Here is an 18,605-nt window from a genome sequence, read left to right on the forward strand (position 1 = left end):
TACAATTCAATAACTTATTTTGAAAATATAACTTAAAGTGCACAGAGACAAATAACAAGAAAAAAAAAATAATAATGATTGTTTTTTGTTTAATTTAAACTTTCATCTATATATTTTAATTAAAATGAAACGAAGTTGTTTTTTACAACATAAAAGCCCTATACACGAATTTTTCGTATTTAATAACAATTTAAAGTTACTATTTAGAATATTTAAAATTTAATGGTCAAATACATGATCGTTGTTTGTTTAAGCAAAAAACTAGGTTATATTAAGCTATAAAGGTTTAATTATATTAGTTCGGATAGCTAATTTAATTTTTTTTAATATTTAATGTTAAGTTCTCATAAAATTGTAGAAGTTTATTTAAAAATAAATAAATAAATGTAGACAATAAAAATTTGCATTTGTTTTTATACATTTTTTTATCCAAGCTTCTAAGAAAAGCAAAGTAGACAACTGTAATTTAGAAACCATATTTTTCATTTCAAAACACCAAATAATCAATGAGTATTAAATTTTTTTATTGTAGAATCAACTTTAAAAAAATCTTGCAAAAAAGAAATAAATAGCCTAAGAAAGTTTAAAAGTAAGAAACCTCATTAAATATATTTTTAAAGTTATGTTATGAAAAAAATATTTAGTAAAATTACAATGCTGCATAATGTTTTACAAGTATACTTGCTTAATTTAGTCAAAACTCGAGCCTGATCTTTGAATACTTGAGTGATTTTTATCAGCATTAAAGTATATATATAAAAAGTTTTTAATATTTTTCAAAACTTATTTTGTTTTGGCCCCTAAAAACTATGCTACTGTTTTTTTTTGTTTAAATTAGTAAAAATCGTTTTTCTTTTACATTTAGCTAAGTTTAGAAATAAAAAAACTTATCTATACAACGATTTCAAATACAAATAATTTATATAACTATGTAAATAATTTAAGTTTTATAATAAAATTTTCTTTGTCCACAATAATAATAAATCTAACAATAACTAAGAAATCATGTATGTTTAATTTTGCGTTCTTGATAACAAAAATTTGTTTTTAAAACTTTAGTTAAATTAAAAAAAAACTATTTACCTTGAACTATGATCAACTTGCAATGATTACAAGAGATAATAAATATAAGTAATTAAGAATAGTTCAAAATTAAGAAGAATAATGGTACATTGAGTCTTGGACCTCAATTTTTCTGTGAAGTTTAGTGCATTTAGAAATGTCGCTACGCTGTTCTGTAAGTTTAACATTATTGAAGCTACCCATGTATTTGTAGGCTGCCATGGCCAAAGAATAGTTGCCTTTTTGCGTTTCATTAAAAATTTCAATGATAGCTTGCAGGTGATTGGGTAATATTGGACCGGTCACATCCAATCCCCACTGTTGCTGGCTGTTTTGATGCTGTGATTGGCTGCTTTGGCTCATTCGAATCAGTGAGTCATCTTCTTTAGCACCAACCTAATTAAATAAATAATTAACTAAATTAAATAAAAACTTTGCTGCAAGTACTGAAGCAACTTCATTAACAAATTTTTACAAAGTTTAATAAAGCTTCTTATTTATTTTATAATTCGATTTTTAAAATTACATTATAATGTTGCAGGGATGCAGTTTATACTTATTTAACTTATTATATTTATTTTATATATAAAAACACTAAACGAGATGCCAATATGTAACTTTGACAAAAAGTAATTTGCTAATTAAACTAGACAAACATTAAGAACAATACTTGACAATTTTGCTTAAAGGTTTTTAATGATTCAAAAAATACCGATTCCAAGCTTAAAGATAAAAATATGGAATAATTACACTTTATTCAAACAGCTTTACTGTAGCCTAATTTAAAACTTCAAAAACAATAAACTTTTTTTTTCTATCCAAGTATGTTTTGTAATTTGTTATTGAAAGTTGTATTTATAGTTATCTGAATAACATAGTTGTTTTACGACAAAACATTAAAATCATTTTTTAAATAATTTAGAAACATTGATTCTTCTAAAAATGTGTAAATTTATTATTTTGTCATTATAAGCCTTATAACTTTAATAAAAAAAAGTTTTAATAAAAGTAAAACATAATGTAGTTTGAAAAAATTCTCACTAAATATTTTAAATCATAAATAGCACATACTCAATCAGTAGTATTTCATCTATACAAGTTCTAAATCTTTTAGCTTTTTAAATTATAAGACACTTAATCATTACTTTTTAATAATAACATGTCATAGAATTAAAAGACTTTAAACATATCTTTTAATAAAGGTTACTAATTTTATATATAAACGCTTTTTTTTTAATTTTCCTAAACTAAAACAATACTAGTCAGGTAAAATCGAACTATCAGATACAAATGGCTCTTTTTATAGATTTGTAAGAGTTTTTACCATAATTGTACTATCGTAACTACGTACTGTAATTCCCATAAATATTGCCAAACAAACATGTTCACAACAAATGCTGATTAAGTTTCAGTATAATGTTGTATTTAAAGTCACAATTTATTTATTATAACTGTTCTGTTTAGATTAACTATACATGGTTGCCACAGATCAAGCTGAGAAAAATTTCCTGACTTTTTATCATAATTTTCCTGACTTTTCAAAATCAAACTCTTAATTTAAACTTATTCTAAAATACACTATCTAACACTTGAAACTATATAAAGCTTGCAATCTAATTTTAATACAGGTTAAAACAACAGTTTTTTTTGCTGAATACAACCATCAAACTTCCATTACATCACTTAAACCATCTGTGTATGATTGATGTATTTGCAATAAACAGCTCTATCAACAAAATACTTGTATTATTACCTTATAAACACATTTTGTCCATTACTATTCCAGCAAGATGTTTTCGAAATGTGGTCCAAGGCCAAAATTTATCATATATGATAATTTTGTTTGGGCCATCTGACATGACTGTGCTATTGCACTGTCAGGAAACATTTTTTGTTCAGCTCTGCCAGTTTGTAACACGAACTGGCTGAGTAATTGTGCTTGACAGTGTGTAATGCCCATAAAATTTCAGCGGTTGTGGTTTGTGACTTACTTACCAAACCTATTGATGGGTTTACACCACTGCTCTCACAACTTGCTACTCTGCCGCTGCTCTCAACACTTACCCCACTGGAACTTGATCCAGCATTATAGAAAAATTATTGGATTTGGTGAATCCTGGCCTTTTATTTGTATGTCCAGCACCATTCATATGTACAGTGAGTGCTTTTTTTCCCATATTTGACAGTGACATAGTACATGAACACCACTTGCATTTAAACTTTTGTGTATATAGTTTCACTGTGGAAGTGTTTTGCTACAGATCATCAATACAAAAAAGCTTACAAAATCTGCTTGTTCAAGTAGGGTACTTGTTCAATATGCAGGGTTGCCACTCTTTGAGCCAAAAAATCTTCCCTGAGTGACCAAAAATTTCCCTGAGTAACCTTAAATTTCCCTGAGTTTCCCTGAGTATTTTTCAAATCTTAAAAAAAAAATTTCTCTTCTAACACAAATTATTAATACCTCATTCTCATTTTTCTTCTTTAATAATAAAAGGAAGGTTGTATGTGTATGCTTTTGCATTTTTATTTTCCAAGGTGTAGCTTCAACACCGGACTTGAATGCACCATAAATAATGTGCAAGCTGTAGGACCCTGTGTTAATAAGTTGAGGTAGACCTGAAGCCTCTCTATCAAAGTCAACTTTTTTTGCAAGAGCAACGTTCACATTTGGTCCATCCATTGAAATTTGGATCAAATTTTTTTAGGTTTAACTCTTGAATTTCGGTCAATAGGGCTTTTTTTAAATTATCTGCAGTACAGTGACCTAAAAATGCTGAAGTAAAATATTGACAGTGTACTTTTTTTTTCTTCATGCATCTCACCACCAAATCTAGTTGAGTTTTTTGCAAGACTTTATTGAAACACTCATCAAATTAAATGGAATAAAAAGACGAGCACAAAACTGTTTTTTTTTAAGACATCTTTAAAAAAAGGGGCTATACCAAAGTTTGTTATATATGAATATTTGGTTCTATTCAAGCAGAACTTTTTTGCAATTTCACTATCAGGAAACATGGTTGTGAATAAAGTGTTATTATTATCGCAAGAGTTTCCTGACCAGTTTATTTTGGTACACTTGAGAGCCCAATAAATTTCAGCAGCTGTTGAAGAAGTTGCAGCTGATATACTAGTTGAACTATTAGCCCCACCAAAGTAAGAAGTAATTGCATTATTTTTACGCTTAGAGGCTTTCAATTTAAGATGTTTTTTCGACATACTGTGCGATTTCAATCCCCTTATACCCATGTTGGATAAGGCCATTGGTGTATCATCACCACACCACTTACATTTAAACTTCTCTTTGTCTACATCCTCAAGTAACCAATCTTTGAAGTATTCATGGTTAAGCCAACTTTTTTTAAACAAGGTTTTAAACTGTACTTTACTCATAATACTTAAAAAAGCTTTTAAATTAAATCTGCAAAAAAGTTGTAAAGTATATTAAAACTAGTGATGTACCGGACTCACTATCCGGGTCCGGCCGGATATTGCCATTTTTGTCTGATATCCGGATCCGGCCGGATTCTAATTTAAAAAAAAGTCCGGATCCGGTTCCGGCCGGATTCTAATTTGAAAAAAAAGTCCGGGTCCGGTTCCGGCCGGATTCTAATTTGAAAAAAAAGTCCGGATCCGGGTCCGGCCGGATTCTAACAGAAATCCGGCCGGACCCGGACCTAGTTAGTAAAAAAGAGCATACTGAAAAGTATTTTTTTAAAAACAAACCCTGTGTAAATTAATAAGAGTCATTTTCGTAGTTAAAATTAAACACCTACCGTGATTGGCTCATTTTGTACACGTGACTAATTTACATTTGTTTACATTTAAACTATGAAATAAACATTTCATGAAATGCAACTCTTTATATATGTTGTAAAATTGAAACCATTGGAATGGATACTTGCATTATTTATTGTTTAAAGTTGAGCTCAGAGAATATTTAGAGTTAATACGGTTGAATGTACGAGCCAATGAGAATCATATGACGAAATGTTTCAAACTAAATACTGATGCAACAAAACATCAAACCATGACAGGCAGTTTATATGTAAGCAGTTAGTTAGTTTGGTGTGTAGCGTGAAGCAACAAAATGTCTTGAACGTTTTTGTGAATGCTTATTGTAAGTAGTGTTTTGTTTTAAAAGTGAATATTTCAACAGGTGTTTAATTGTTTAAATATTAAAGACAGGTTTGTAGTTTAATATTTTATTAAAAGTTTTACAGTTTCATGTTTACTAAAAGTTTTATTTAATTTTTATTTTTTTGTTTTAAGTCTTTTGATATAGATTTAAATAGCTTCCAGTTTTTAAAGTGTTACCAAAGTAATAAATAGTTTAGTATATGCTAGTATTTTTTGTTGTGTTTTATATAAAAGATTCATCACTCAAAACTGTCGTGTCTGATTATAGAAAGTAGTCTCAGTTAGAATTCAGTATTTGTTAGATATTAATTAAATAAGGTAGGATTTAATTATGATGGGTAGTACGAATAAGTTAAGTGTACCACAATTAGTCCACAACTTTACTACCAAATTGTCAACCTTTGCTAGCTGTTCTACTGATTATTAGATTAAAGTAATTTTTTAAGTTTTTAAAATCCTCATTCTGACTCAGACTTGTTTATACTCACTCTAGCTAGTTTTATTGACTTAAACAGTGGCAACCCTGCTAGTTTGAAAATTTTTGGGAATTTTAGAAAATCTTGGACTGCCTCAGGCTAGTTTAGTTTTTTATAAAAACTCAGGCTAGTTTTTTTTTAGATTTTGAATGAGCTTGAGCTGATCCAGTTTTCAATATTTTGTAATTTTCTAGTGTACTTTGTTCAAGAACTTGATTTCAGATTTTTAATTGTAAATAACACCTAAATTTGTAAACCTTGTGGCTTGGTGTTCTACTTATTATTAGATTAAAGTTTTTTTTTTTTTTTTTTCATTTTTTCAGTTTTGAAAAACCTCATTCTGACTCAGGCTAGTTTATGCTAGTAATGTACCGAACTCACTATCCGGGTCCGGCCGGATATTGCCATTTTTGTCTGATATCCGGATCCGGCCGGATTCTAATTTGGAAAAAAAGTCCGGATCCGGTTCCGGCCGGACTCTAATTTGAAAAAAAAGTCCGGATCCGGTTCCGGCCGGATTCTAATTTGAAAAAAAAGTCCGGATCCGGGTCCGGCCGGACCCGAAATTGTGGGTCCGGTACATCACTACTTTTAAACGGTTTCCAATTAACAAGACAAAAATAATTTGAGTTACGACCAAAATTAGCTTGAGTTAACAAAACTAATTTTTATTTAAATTTTGTGCCTCCACCAAATTTACCAATAACTAAGTTTTTTATATAGTTTTAAATTAAATTCTGTAAGATTAACATTCGCAAAAAGTAAAAATATTGAACTTTTTTTTAACGCTTTTAAAGAATTGGGAGTAAACATTATTCTTTAAGTGTTTTATAAAACAGTACTCAAATTCAAAAAAGGAATTATAAACAACTATAACTTTTATTAAAGAGACATTTAAATACATATGTAATAATTATATCATACATTTAATTGTACATACGAAAAATAAAGCTAACAAACAATATATTTATAATTGGCTCAAATAACTTAGTAACAATTTTTTTTATCTAGAATATTTATTTTAAAATCGCAAACCTCATTTCACAACTGTAATAATAAAACGTTAAATTTGTATTACAAAAAATGTATTCAATAACTTAAATCAAAACTACAATTAGAAAATACATATATATAACAAATGTATAGCATAACATTAGTTATAAAATAAGCTTAATCTCATTTAATAAATAACAAAAACTTAGCCTGAGTTCGTAAATAAATTTTAAAAGATTCAAATCATCTTGGGTAAGCTTGAGTGTGTGACTACTCTAAAATATATTTTAAAAATTCAGATTAATTACCCTCATGGCTCCAGTTTTGACTCGAAGAAATTGTATTGAACCCCCCTGAAACGGCAATGGAGACAGAATGGTAGGCGGTAGATTTTGCTGTGGACCGGCTACAGTAATACTACACTTGCTGTTCAACAGAAAATTGTGAAGTAGCTGCAATTAAGCACATCATTAGTTTTGAAAATTATATTGTACATAAAACGTACTTTTTTATCTGAATTCTATATAAAAACTAAGGTGTTGAACTTACTCTCAAGTTTTTTTTTCCTCTCACAAGGACAGTTGATGATTTCACCATTTTGTTTTTACTATTACCATTCGAACTGCTTCTGGAGTCTTGACGCATTGTATCGTTCCGATCTTTACTCACTTCACATATGATAGACTTCCAAAATTGTGCGTCTTCTTCCTATAAGTTTGAATATAAATACAAGCACACAAGTAGTTTTTTTTATAATTATGGTTACAACCAAATGATTAAAGATTATAGTAGCGTTGCTTATTAACAACCATAAATAAAACATAAACTGTACAGGATACAAACCAATATTGTCCCAAAGTTAGGGACAGCCTTATTTAAAAGATTCTTACTTAGACAATGGAACATTTTACTTCTTCGTAGTTAATCTGTTTTAGGCGTCTCAGACAAATTGGATCTAATCTTTAACAATTTTACATATTTTACCTAAAGCCATAATGAATTAATAAACTAAGACTGTAAGAACAAGAAATATAAAAAGTTGGTTTAAAATCATTATTTATTTAACAGACATTTAAATAATATAAATTTAACTCAAAACTATAACTTGTAGAAAAAATGCATAATAATACAAAACAAAATATCAATTATCATTTTAATGAACAAAATTAAGTAATTTTTTTATGAACTTAAACTGCAACTACTCGTAAATCCAAAATAACAACATTTTTTCTGTAATATAAATACTTTATATCCAATTTTTAATTGATTTTTTAATTCTTTTCTGATACTTTCGCAGCTTCACATTTTATAACCATTTAAATACATTTATCTAAAAAAAAATAACCCTATATGCTATTACAATATCATTTACTTTAATAATTTGAAGCCAAAAGAAGTTAAAATAACTATTAGAAGTGCAAACAAACTTGGTCGACTTCAATTTCATCTTCATCACTTTCTGCATTCAGCTTCGGAAGAGGCTCTAATAAAAAATAATTATTTTTAATAAAGTTTATAATTTTATTTGCAACAGGATTTAATTTTATTTTAGTTTTCGAAAAAAGTAAAATTAAAAATATTTAAGTGTTAGCGAAATATTTTTTAAGTCTTGTAAGTTTTTTTTTCTTCATACGACAACTTTTTTACTAATGTTATCATAAAATAACATCATAAATTTAGAAAAGACTTAAATAAAGTTTACCAGAATTAGAAACAAGTTGTTCAGGAGTCAAATTTACATCATTAGGATTCATTATCTCAGCACCTTCACTCATCAACAGCGTTTTGAAACCTTCAGAAACGGGAGTGACCAAGCACTCTTGCTATTAATTTTCACAACAATTTATAATAATAAACATCAATACTATTTTATATTATAGTAAATAATGTAAACAAACATAAAAGTAAACAAAGTCATAAAAACTTGTAGTATCTTAACTTAAACCAGCGATTCTTAACCTGGGGTAAATTTGGCCCAGGGGGTAAATTCCTTTGTTTTACGGGGTGAACTTTCTTTATTACAAGTTTTGTAAACTAATGTTTATTAATCGCTTTTCAATTTATAAGTCAATATTTGACTGCAATTTTTTTGAAGTTAAATAAACTTTTTAAACTTACATTTTTTCTAATTAATAAGCTTAAAGTTCAAAAAACCTAGTTTTTTTTCCTCACAATTAAATACTTTTTTGTAGATTGGAGGTATATTTGGTAATTACCTTCCAAAAAGGGGTAAAACATGAAAAAAGGTTAAGAACCGCGGACTTAAACTATTCAAGCATTGAACAATAGAAAGTGTACAAGCCATGCTGATAAATACTTATTTCAATTTTGATAAACAAGTAATTGTTCAAAAGTATCTTAAAAAACCAAAACTAAAACATATGAAACCTCATTTTCAGAATTTCTCCAAAGAGCTGTATAGTCTTGTGAACAGACGTAGAAAAAAGGTAAACGTTTCTTAACGAAAGATTTGTAAGCTGACATAAACGACTTTTGCCTAGTTAAATTTTTTTCTGCATATGATTAATATTATAAATCCAACAAACTTTTGACAAAAATACATAAATTATCAAGTTATGTATTTGAGCAAAAATTGAAAACTTAGTAAACTAAAATTAAATTTTAGAAAATATATTTAGCATTTGTAAATTATACTACCCCAAAAAAGAAAATTAATAATTTAAAATTTAAAACATTAACTTGTATATACAGCTTATAACTTTTTATTTAAAAAACATATCCTTTAGTTTAGTTTTTCCATACAGTAAAACCTTTTTAAATAGAAGCTGTCAAATAAATAGCAAAATACAGCCTATATAATTTTTTTCAAGTTGTTTCACTGGGATACTAAGAATATTATAGCATTATATTAACAATATGATTTTTTTTTAAACTTACCACCATTCATAATAATGAAGCTTGGTTTCAGTTTTCGGTTTGTAAGTCCACCCAGATCTCGTTGTGACGTCACAAGCATGTCTCGGAAACAAAGATCTGCCTTCAATGATTGGAAACTCGTAGTACACAAGTTTACTAGCAAGCTTTACTCGATTGCTCACACTTTCTGATAAATCACTACTGAATAGGTCGTGTGGTGAACTTGAAATTGCCTGCTCACAGCTCTAAAATTTAAAACATCTGTATAAGTATGGACAAAATATGGACGTGAAGTAGAATACAATTTCTGAAAAAGCAGGTTATAAAGTAATTTTTATGTAGTTGTTAACATCTACATTTCAAAACATTAAGCTAAAATTTAAAACATAGACTATTACTTCGTTAGCTGGATTAAGGAATAATAAATATAATTATTTATTGAAATAATCGCATAATGAAAAAAAATATTCTGTGGTACTTAAACAAAAGTGATATATAAGTTTCTAAAAAACTTATTAAGTTATAATTAAATCTCAAAACATACCTTACGAAACATTAAAATAAAACAGTTTATTCTAAACCAACTAAAGGCTTTAACCCTGAAAAGATTATAAACTAAAACCATTTTTCCGTAAGTGTGAGATATGGCTTCATCGTATTCTTCTTCTAGTTTTTGGCACCATTGAAATGAGGCGAGTGAGCAAAACCTGCAATAAATTTTTGTAGGATTTCAAAAGATAAATGTAAAATAGATTACTGACCTGGCTTTTATTTTTATACTCCAGTCTGTAGGAAGATCGCTATGAAAATCACGTTCAACTACTTGATTTTTTGGTTTCAAGTTCTAAAAGTATATAATAAGTTTAATTGAATAATCAAAAAACTTTCCATACACATGAACCTAGGATATTTACAAAAAACTTTAGTAAAAAAGACAATATAGAACTTATTTTTTTCTAAATTTTATTACGCAAAAAACTGTTTACGTCATAAAATATAGAAAAAATATTTTTTTTAATTTAACTGTATTTTTTCTCCTTGTAGATCTTTGATTATTGTTTTTTTTAAATACTAAAACATATAGTAAGTAGTAAAACAGTTATAAAGTGTGCAAAATTTATTTCACTTAGTTAGAAAGTTTGTTTTTAAAAAACAATTAAAATAAATATTTGTAATGTTGAATTAACTTTATCATAGCATACACAATCTATAAATAACTTTTATAAAACTACATAAAAATGTGAAAACACCTTTAAAATTCTTTAAATATTTAAACTTAAAAACACTTGATGAACTCATGACATATACATTTTTAAAATTTTATTATTTAAGCTAGTGCAGTTTTTTCTCCACTTCTAAATTATAGTGCAAAATGTTCCCAATGATAAAATATAGTGCAAAACTTTATGTGATGAAAATTTTTCACTAGATTTTATTATGGGGAACATTTTGCACTATAATTTGTGCCCCATAAACTACAAAACAATCAAAATTTTACTGAAAAAGAACAGTCACTTTCACATTTTTCAAATCGAAACTAGACAAAAACTTTTCAAACTTCCTATTTTCTTTTTTTTAAATAGTATGCAAAACAGATAAAATAAATAGTTTTTAAATTAAAAATTGAAATCATAGTGTTGAAAAACATAGTTTCATTACAATAGACAGACACGATTAAAACTATTGAATTAATTGTATAATTGTTAAATTTTACTTGATTACAAGTATTTGATGTTGATGTCTTAATACAGTTCTAACTAAACGTTGTATGTGTCAGCAAAGTATAGTGTCAAAAAAAAACATAAATTTCATGATTAAATTTAAAACTGGTTAGATTACTTTAGAAAAACTAATCACTTTAAAACTCTTAAAATAATTATTGCACAGTGGGATGAAAAGGGAATCTTACTTTTGAAAAATTACACACAGATAAATTATTTTGGTGAACAGAAAATGAAACCACGCTTTATACAGATAGAATTTGATTTCTTGTTTTCAAAACTGATAATGTTTCATTTTTATTTAAAATATTTCAGAAGTTCTGTAAGTGCATATGAAACGAATTTTACTTTTACTAAACATAAAAACCATTAAAAACCCTTCGAAACTTTTGTAAAAAAATGCCTGAATTAATTATCTATTACTAAACTTTTTATCAGTTTTCTTAAGTATGATATAGTCATAGTATATATTAAAAAGTTTTTTAAGCCTAAGAATTAAAGTTGCTGAATCTTTTTTAGCTTCTTTACTATATGAGCTCTAGCTTAAAAATAAAAAGAAGGTTTCTTAAAGGCAATTTGAGTTAGATGACGCTCAGTCTTGCCTAAAATTACCCTAAAATCAACCCTAAGTTTAAATGGTTACATGACAATTCAAATTCGGACAACTAAAATTCCGACAATTCAAATTCTTAATAAAATAATTAAAAGACTATACCTAAATAAAAAATATAAATTTAAAAAAAATTTCAAAAAATGTATGTAACCCTTATTAATATCTACAAACTACTTTTTTCTTACTTGCAAATTCTAAAATATTTTTTAAGATATTTTAAAATTACTAAAAATAACTATGTTTTTTACTTTATTTAAGCCATATCTCAAAAAATATTCAATGTTTTACGGAAAGGAAAAAATGGCTTGAAGATATTAAAATGAACTACATATGTATTTTTCATATTTCACAAATATACATGACTTTTTTAATTGTGGCTGTTTTTCTTAAGAATTTGAATTGTTGGAATTTGAATTGTCTGAATTGAATAGTCGTGCACCCAGTTTAAATATAAGCAATTTCAAAAATAAAACAAAAGTTCAAATACTTTTGGTTTTCTAAAAACTTATATAATTTTTAAATAAAAAGTATACTATATCAGAAGAATTTAATAGATATACATAAGTATTTTAAATGTTTTAGTGAGTGAAGTTGTTACAAGCTTTAATTTTGAAAAAATTCAAAAATATTTAGGGTAAGTTATGAATATAAAATAAACAAAAATTGGCCGCTTTTAATCTATCTTAGCTCCTTAGATGCTTAAACCAGAAAAGAAACAAAAAAAGTTTTGAAAAGAAGAAGCCCAGTTCTATTAAATAATGTAAAGTTCTCAGTTTAATTTTCTAGTTACCAAAAAAGTTAATTATCACTTACCAGCCCACTGTGCATTGTTAGTAAAAAAATAATAACTAAAAAAAATAAAATTAAAACAATTAATAGATAATATTAACATAAAACTTGGTAAAATTTAAAAACTTTTATTTCGAAAAAAAAAAACATAAAATATATTCAAACTAACTATACTAATAAACAAATTTAAACAGTATTCTTTCTTTAGTAGACTATCACATGTTCCTGTGTGTAAACAAGTTGAAAACTTCAACGGAGCTATGTAAAATAAAATACTGTAAAGAAAGAAAAGAAGTTAAAGTAGGTGTATATATGTCATGTGTTTATTAAAAATAAGAATAAATTTTATTAGCTTCAGTTCAAATATTATTTAGCTTCTATTTTTTCCTTACAGTATTTATTATTTTACAGAGCTCCATTGAAGTGTGTTAACTTGTTAACACACAGAAACACGTGTTAGTTTAATAATAAAGAAAGATTACTGTTTAATTTTGTTATTATAATATATTCCAGTGAACTTGTTTGGCTAGGATGTTTATTAGCAAACGATTAACTTTAAATTTTGAACATGTATACTAATAAACAACAATTTATACAAAAAACCGTACTTAAGGGACTATTACTTAAAGTTTATTTATCAACTTTGCTTTAAGTACCATACCTTGCTAACCAGCTTCTTAGTAAAAAATTTTAAGTGTTTCTACAGAAAACCTACTCACATATAATACATTATTCATAGAATCTTCTTCTAAAAATGGATTAAAATGAGTAGCACTGCGAGCTGTTTCGTCTATTAAGTCAGGTTGACTTAGTGAATGTTCATTAAATATTGACCTGAAGTAAAAGGTATTATAAAATCTCTAAAATCTGAAGTATATGCAATGTAACTTAATTAGACCATTAAAAGTTAAACACGTACACTTCTTTGTGTACAGAATAATCAGGGGATGGAAAACTGTCAGCAGGCTATACTTACCAAAAAAGTCTTTTGCATACAGAATTTGTTTGAAAAAGTATTTTCAAGATGGGTAAATTAGAAAAACACTCAACAAAAGAAAAATTACAATGAAACAGTTATTTATTAAGCACTTCAAAATAGTGAAAACTAAATTAAGGTCACATTTAAATTCATTTGTTAAAAACAATTATCTTTCTGTTTTTCACATGTTGATTTTAAGCTTAAAAATAGGCCGTTGACCATACTTTATGTATCCTAATCTAGCTTTTGTACAAAATTTTAAAGATGTCACAGTATCCTACTATGATAAAAATTTCAAACATGAAGATAAATATATAAAATAAGTGATTTGAACGAAATAATTTAGTCTATAAATTTAAATAAATGTTTAGTAAGAAAAGTACACCAAAAACTAACATATTTTTTAAACATAAACTTTTTTACTAAGGCTTTACCTATTTTGAAAGAAAATTATATCTACAAACACAATTTAAGCAGTACTTTAAAAAAAATAGTTTTTATCTTTCAAAAATGGTTCAGTTTTTTAATATTTACAAAACTTTTTACCCAACATAAAAGCTTACAAACTAAGACCAGTAAGAATATATTTAAGGGCATAGGGGGTCCGACATTTTTTTTTACTAAAAATAACATTGGATCTTATATGAAAGCTTAAAGTAGTAACTACAAGCCAGTTTTTATAGAATTAAAAAATATTATTTAACTTTTGAGATATTGTAATTTTTATAAAAAGTTTTCGATACAAACGTATGGACTGCAAATTTTTTGGCCTCAATTTTTTTAAAAATTTAAAAAATCACTAAAAATCTATCTTCTCCTTCATTTTTTAAGCTAGAGACCTCAAACTTTCAGGAAATGTTCCTTATATAGATTAAAAGACTTTGAATGTTGGAATTTTGAAAATATTGAAAAATAAAAATTTTTGATAAAAAAAACAAAAAAAAATAGGTGGTTTTTTTTAATTAAATTTTTATTTTTCAAAATTTCAAAAATTCCTGCATTCAATCTTTTCAAAATTTAATAATACACTTTCTGTGAAAATTTGAGTAAGATTGCTTAAAAAATGAAGGAGGAGATAGATTTTTAGTGAAATAGTTTTTTTTTGCGTTTTTAGTTTGCGCTTTCCATTAGGAACCTATTGAGGTCACCGATTTTGATTGTTAATATCTCAAAAAATACTTTGAATTTTTTCAAGCGGTTAAAAACTTCTAATAGCTCAGATAAAACTCTATAAAATAAGATTAACTTATAAAAATCAAGGTGGACCCCCCTATGCCCTTAAATTTATAACACTTTTATACTATAACTTATGTATTATAACTAACATTTTATAACACAAAAATTTACAAAAAAAAAGCAGAAATACTCATTACACTATTTATACACTCTTGTCAAAAATTTTACCATTGACCTTGTTGTAAACTTTATCATCATATTTTAAAGTTCTACCTGAGCTATTAAGGCAAGGGTTGGTACTACAATGCTATACTTGTTAAGTTGTGATTTAATTTCTAAAACATTATCATATTTTTAACTCAACTCTTTTAAAATAAGTTATGCTAAGCACTAATAGTAGTATTATATCATTATATTAAAATTTTGTTGTTAAACTTGCCTAAGCAAACTTCAGTTTTTTTATTTTTCAATTTCAAATTAGGCTAAGCTTTCAAGTGAAAATAACTGTCCTGAGTGACCTTAAACTTTTCTGAGTTATCCGATTTTTTTAAAATACTTAAAAATATAATTTTAACTTTTTAAAATCTTTAAAAGTTAGTTCAATTAGTCATTAATTAATTTAGTGATTAAATAACAAAATATTAGAACTAGATCAACTAAATCACACCCAAGATCAAGAATAAAATGTGTTCTGAGATATTCAAAACTAATTTAAATTATCCTGAGTTTTTATAAAGAATTTTAAAAAATATTCGAGTCTGCCTGAGTTTATATAAAAAATCATAATATCCTGAGTTTTCCTGAGTCATCCTAAAAATGTTTTAATTTCTAAATATCTTGAGTATGTGGCATTCCTAAAAATGTGGCCTAAAAGCATTTAATATTCATTTATTATTTAACATTTAATAGTTTCTTTAATAGCATTTAACTTAAAATATTAAAACTTAGTTACTAAAATTAATATTTTAAAAGTTTTGGTCAACAATTTTTTTTAAACTTAACAGCTTCTTGAATTAAAATTTTCAAAAAAGTATTTTTCAACTTCTATATTTAAAGAGTACAACAAAGAAATTATTTAAATATGTTTCTAAAATATAAGGAACAAAGTTAGAGTGTAGTAGGTTCCCTGTTGAAGGAAACTTAAGTTTGTTCATAGAAAACGCTTGTTTTTCAATTTTAATATTATTTTTTTTTAAATAACAATTTTTTTTTGCACCTACCCTAACTATCATTATTACTATTATATTGTTTATTGTGCAATGTTGTACTCAGGCATCAAAACCTGAGCAACTTAAACAAGACATACAATGATAATAATGAAAATAAAAACTTTATATTTTACAAAAAATAAACATAAACAAAACATCAAATAGAGATAAAATTATAAAAACTCCTTAACAAATTTTAACTTTTTTGATTGATATAAAAGTCAATAACTTAAGACTTACAAAACTATTTTTATAAAAAAATTAAATTAAATTAATATTCTGTCAGGGGGAGGCGTAGGAAAAAAAATAATTAATATTAAAAATAGAAAAATGAAGAAACCAGTAGGTAATTTAGCTGAGATAAATATTATACAAATCTTTATTTATTTGTTTTTCTGTATTGTTTTTGTGAAAGTTACTGAATTTTACTGATAAATATACCATTTAAATTAATTTTTTTATGTTTTAATCGAAAATGTTCCACCTTCTCACACAATACTATATCCTGTGGTAATTTCATTAACTTTATTCCTTCAAACTTGCACATTAGACTAAATTTAACTTACTTATGGCACGCAGGTTTAAGATTTTCTGGTTCTATAAGTATACAAGTTTCTTTTGAGCTTTCTAGGAGAGACTTTTCATTATTCGTTTTTTCCTTTTTAAATAAGCGAAATCCAGACTGCAAATTCAAGCATTTATTTAATAATATGTCTTTAAAAAAGGAAAATATAAATAAAATATCATATATTATAAAACAAGTCATATACACAGTACATATTCTAAAATAAACTGAAACTCAAAAAAATTCATAAAACTCACATTAACATTTTTCTTTGTGATAAATGAAGAAAGTGTTGATTGATTGGCAGGTATAGGGTTTGAATTTTTTTTACTTTTTGATCTGCATTTTCTAAACCTTTTTAATGTTTCTTTTGGTTTTTTCCATTCTGACTTCTTAAAAGGTGAATTTGACATTATATTTTTTATAAGTTCAGTGTTTCTTCTGATAATCAAATTTAAAGCACTGAAAAATATCTTTTTTTAGTTTATTTTTTAAAATAAATGTAAATCTAGTATATAAAATAAACAAGGGTTTTTTTCTAAATATTGCAAAGAAAATTCCTGGAAATTCTAGATATAAATATTTATCTTTGAAAAATGTAGGAGGATACATGTTTTTAGTGAAACAGTGCTTTTTTGCTTTTTTAGTTTGCATGTTCTATAAGTAACCTATTGTACTCTCACAGTATATCTGAAAAATTAGTTTAAATATTAATAATCTGTAAAAGTAACTTGTAGCTTAGTTTGAAGTCTACAAAATAAGATTAATTTGTAAGAAAGTGATTTAACCCTTGCCATGACCATAAGACTTTTTGTATAAGTTGCAAACCATTCTTATACTACACCAGCAGTTTTATATGTAAATAATAAAGGCAACACACAGCTGATGACAATATATTATATAATTCATACATCACAAAATTTAAACTACTTTTGAAATATATAATCATATAATCTACATAATCTATAAAAATTGTGCTGTTATGTAGAAACTACAGATAACGTAAAAAATAAAAATCGAAAATATAATTATAATTAATATAATTTATACTGTATATCTGCTACACCTATGATGACATCACATATTGCCACAATCGCTAATGTTTTATGATATTATCAGGGTTGCCAGTTTTTGAGGCAAAAAGCAAGTCTATGAGACCATTAAGTAGTCTGAGTTATAACTGAGTCAGCCTGAGTTTATAAAAAACCTTTTAAATTATGAGCAAAACAACTTTTGGGTTAAAAAAAAAACTATAAATAAAAACACTTTTATCTTTAAATACAAAAGGTAAACACAATTCTTAAGAAAAAAAGACATGCCTGAGATTTAGGAAAATATCCAAAATAACCAGAGTTTTACAAAAAATATATCAAACAAGGCAGAGTTGACTTGAGTTTTTTCAAAAATTTCAAACTAACCCGAGTTATCCCAAGTGTGTGGCAACCTGTATAGTACTTAAGATTATTACCTTTTTTTAATATACTATTTATTGATTCATAGCAGTATAAAATAATATAAACAAATATGTTTTTAGTATCTGTAAAAGTATTAAAATAAGTTAGTAAACTTAAGTAAAAATTACCTAAAATGATTCTTTCTATATAAATATGGGTGTTTATTTATTAGATTATTGATTCAATTTTTCAGTACCTCAAAAAATTAAGTCAAATATTCCTGGGTTTTTAATATTTTTTCATAAAAAAGTTGTTCAAAATTAGAGGTTTTCTAGGTTTTTTCAAAAACTTTACAAACTCCAGGTTTTTTTGGTATACTTACAGGTTGAATGGTCCTTCTTTCTGCTCTGATATAGCAACTATTTTATGACAAATATTGTACTTCATAAATTAATATTTTAAATAAAATCAACTTACCAAAAGTTAAAATGTTAAGTTAACATTGTTTTTAAAACAAATTTCTTGAACAAAACAAATTGTAACAAAAATTTTATGTATACTTAACAGTTTTTAAAATTTGTATTATGAATTCATTCTAAAATGTGATGTACA

The 18,605-nt window shown here is 26.1% G+C and overlaps 1 protein-coding gene across 1 annotated transcript; it reads right to left on the reverse strand.

Annotated features, from left to right (window-relative positions):
* Window positions 1-1,025: 1,025 nt before the first annotated feature.
* LOC145834650 (protein downstream neighbor of Son-like) lies at window positions 1,026-17,057 on the reverse strand. Its single transcript, XM_082942133.1, has 12 exons — window positions 16,857-17,057; window positions 16,601-16,716; window positions 13,391-13,505; window positions 10,310-10,392; window positions 10,171-10,255; window positions 9,570-9,793; window positions 9,060-9,168; window positions 8,374-8,494; window positions 8,099-8,154; window positions 7,221-7,379; window positions 6,980-7,123; window positions 1,026-1,458 (listed from the first exon to the last, which is right to left on the reverse strand). The coding sequence occupies exons 1-12, from the start codon at window positions 17,010-17,012 to the stop codon at window positions 1,153-1,155; spliced, it is 1,674 nt and encodes a 557-aa protein (XP_082798259.1). The 5' UTR covers window positions 17,013-17,057; the 3' UTR covers window positions 1,026-1,152.
* Window positions 17,058-18,605: the final 1,548 nt, after the last annotated feature.

The sequence above is a fragment of the Thalia democratica genome, chromosome 4, assembly GCF_965202585.1.
Source record: "Thalia democratica chromosome 4, ktThaDemo2.hap1.1, whole genome shotgun sequence".
Taxonomy (NCBI): domain Eukaryota; kingdom Metazoa; phylum Chordata; class Thaliacea; order Salpida; family Salpidae; genus Thalia; species Thalia democratica.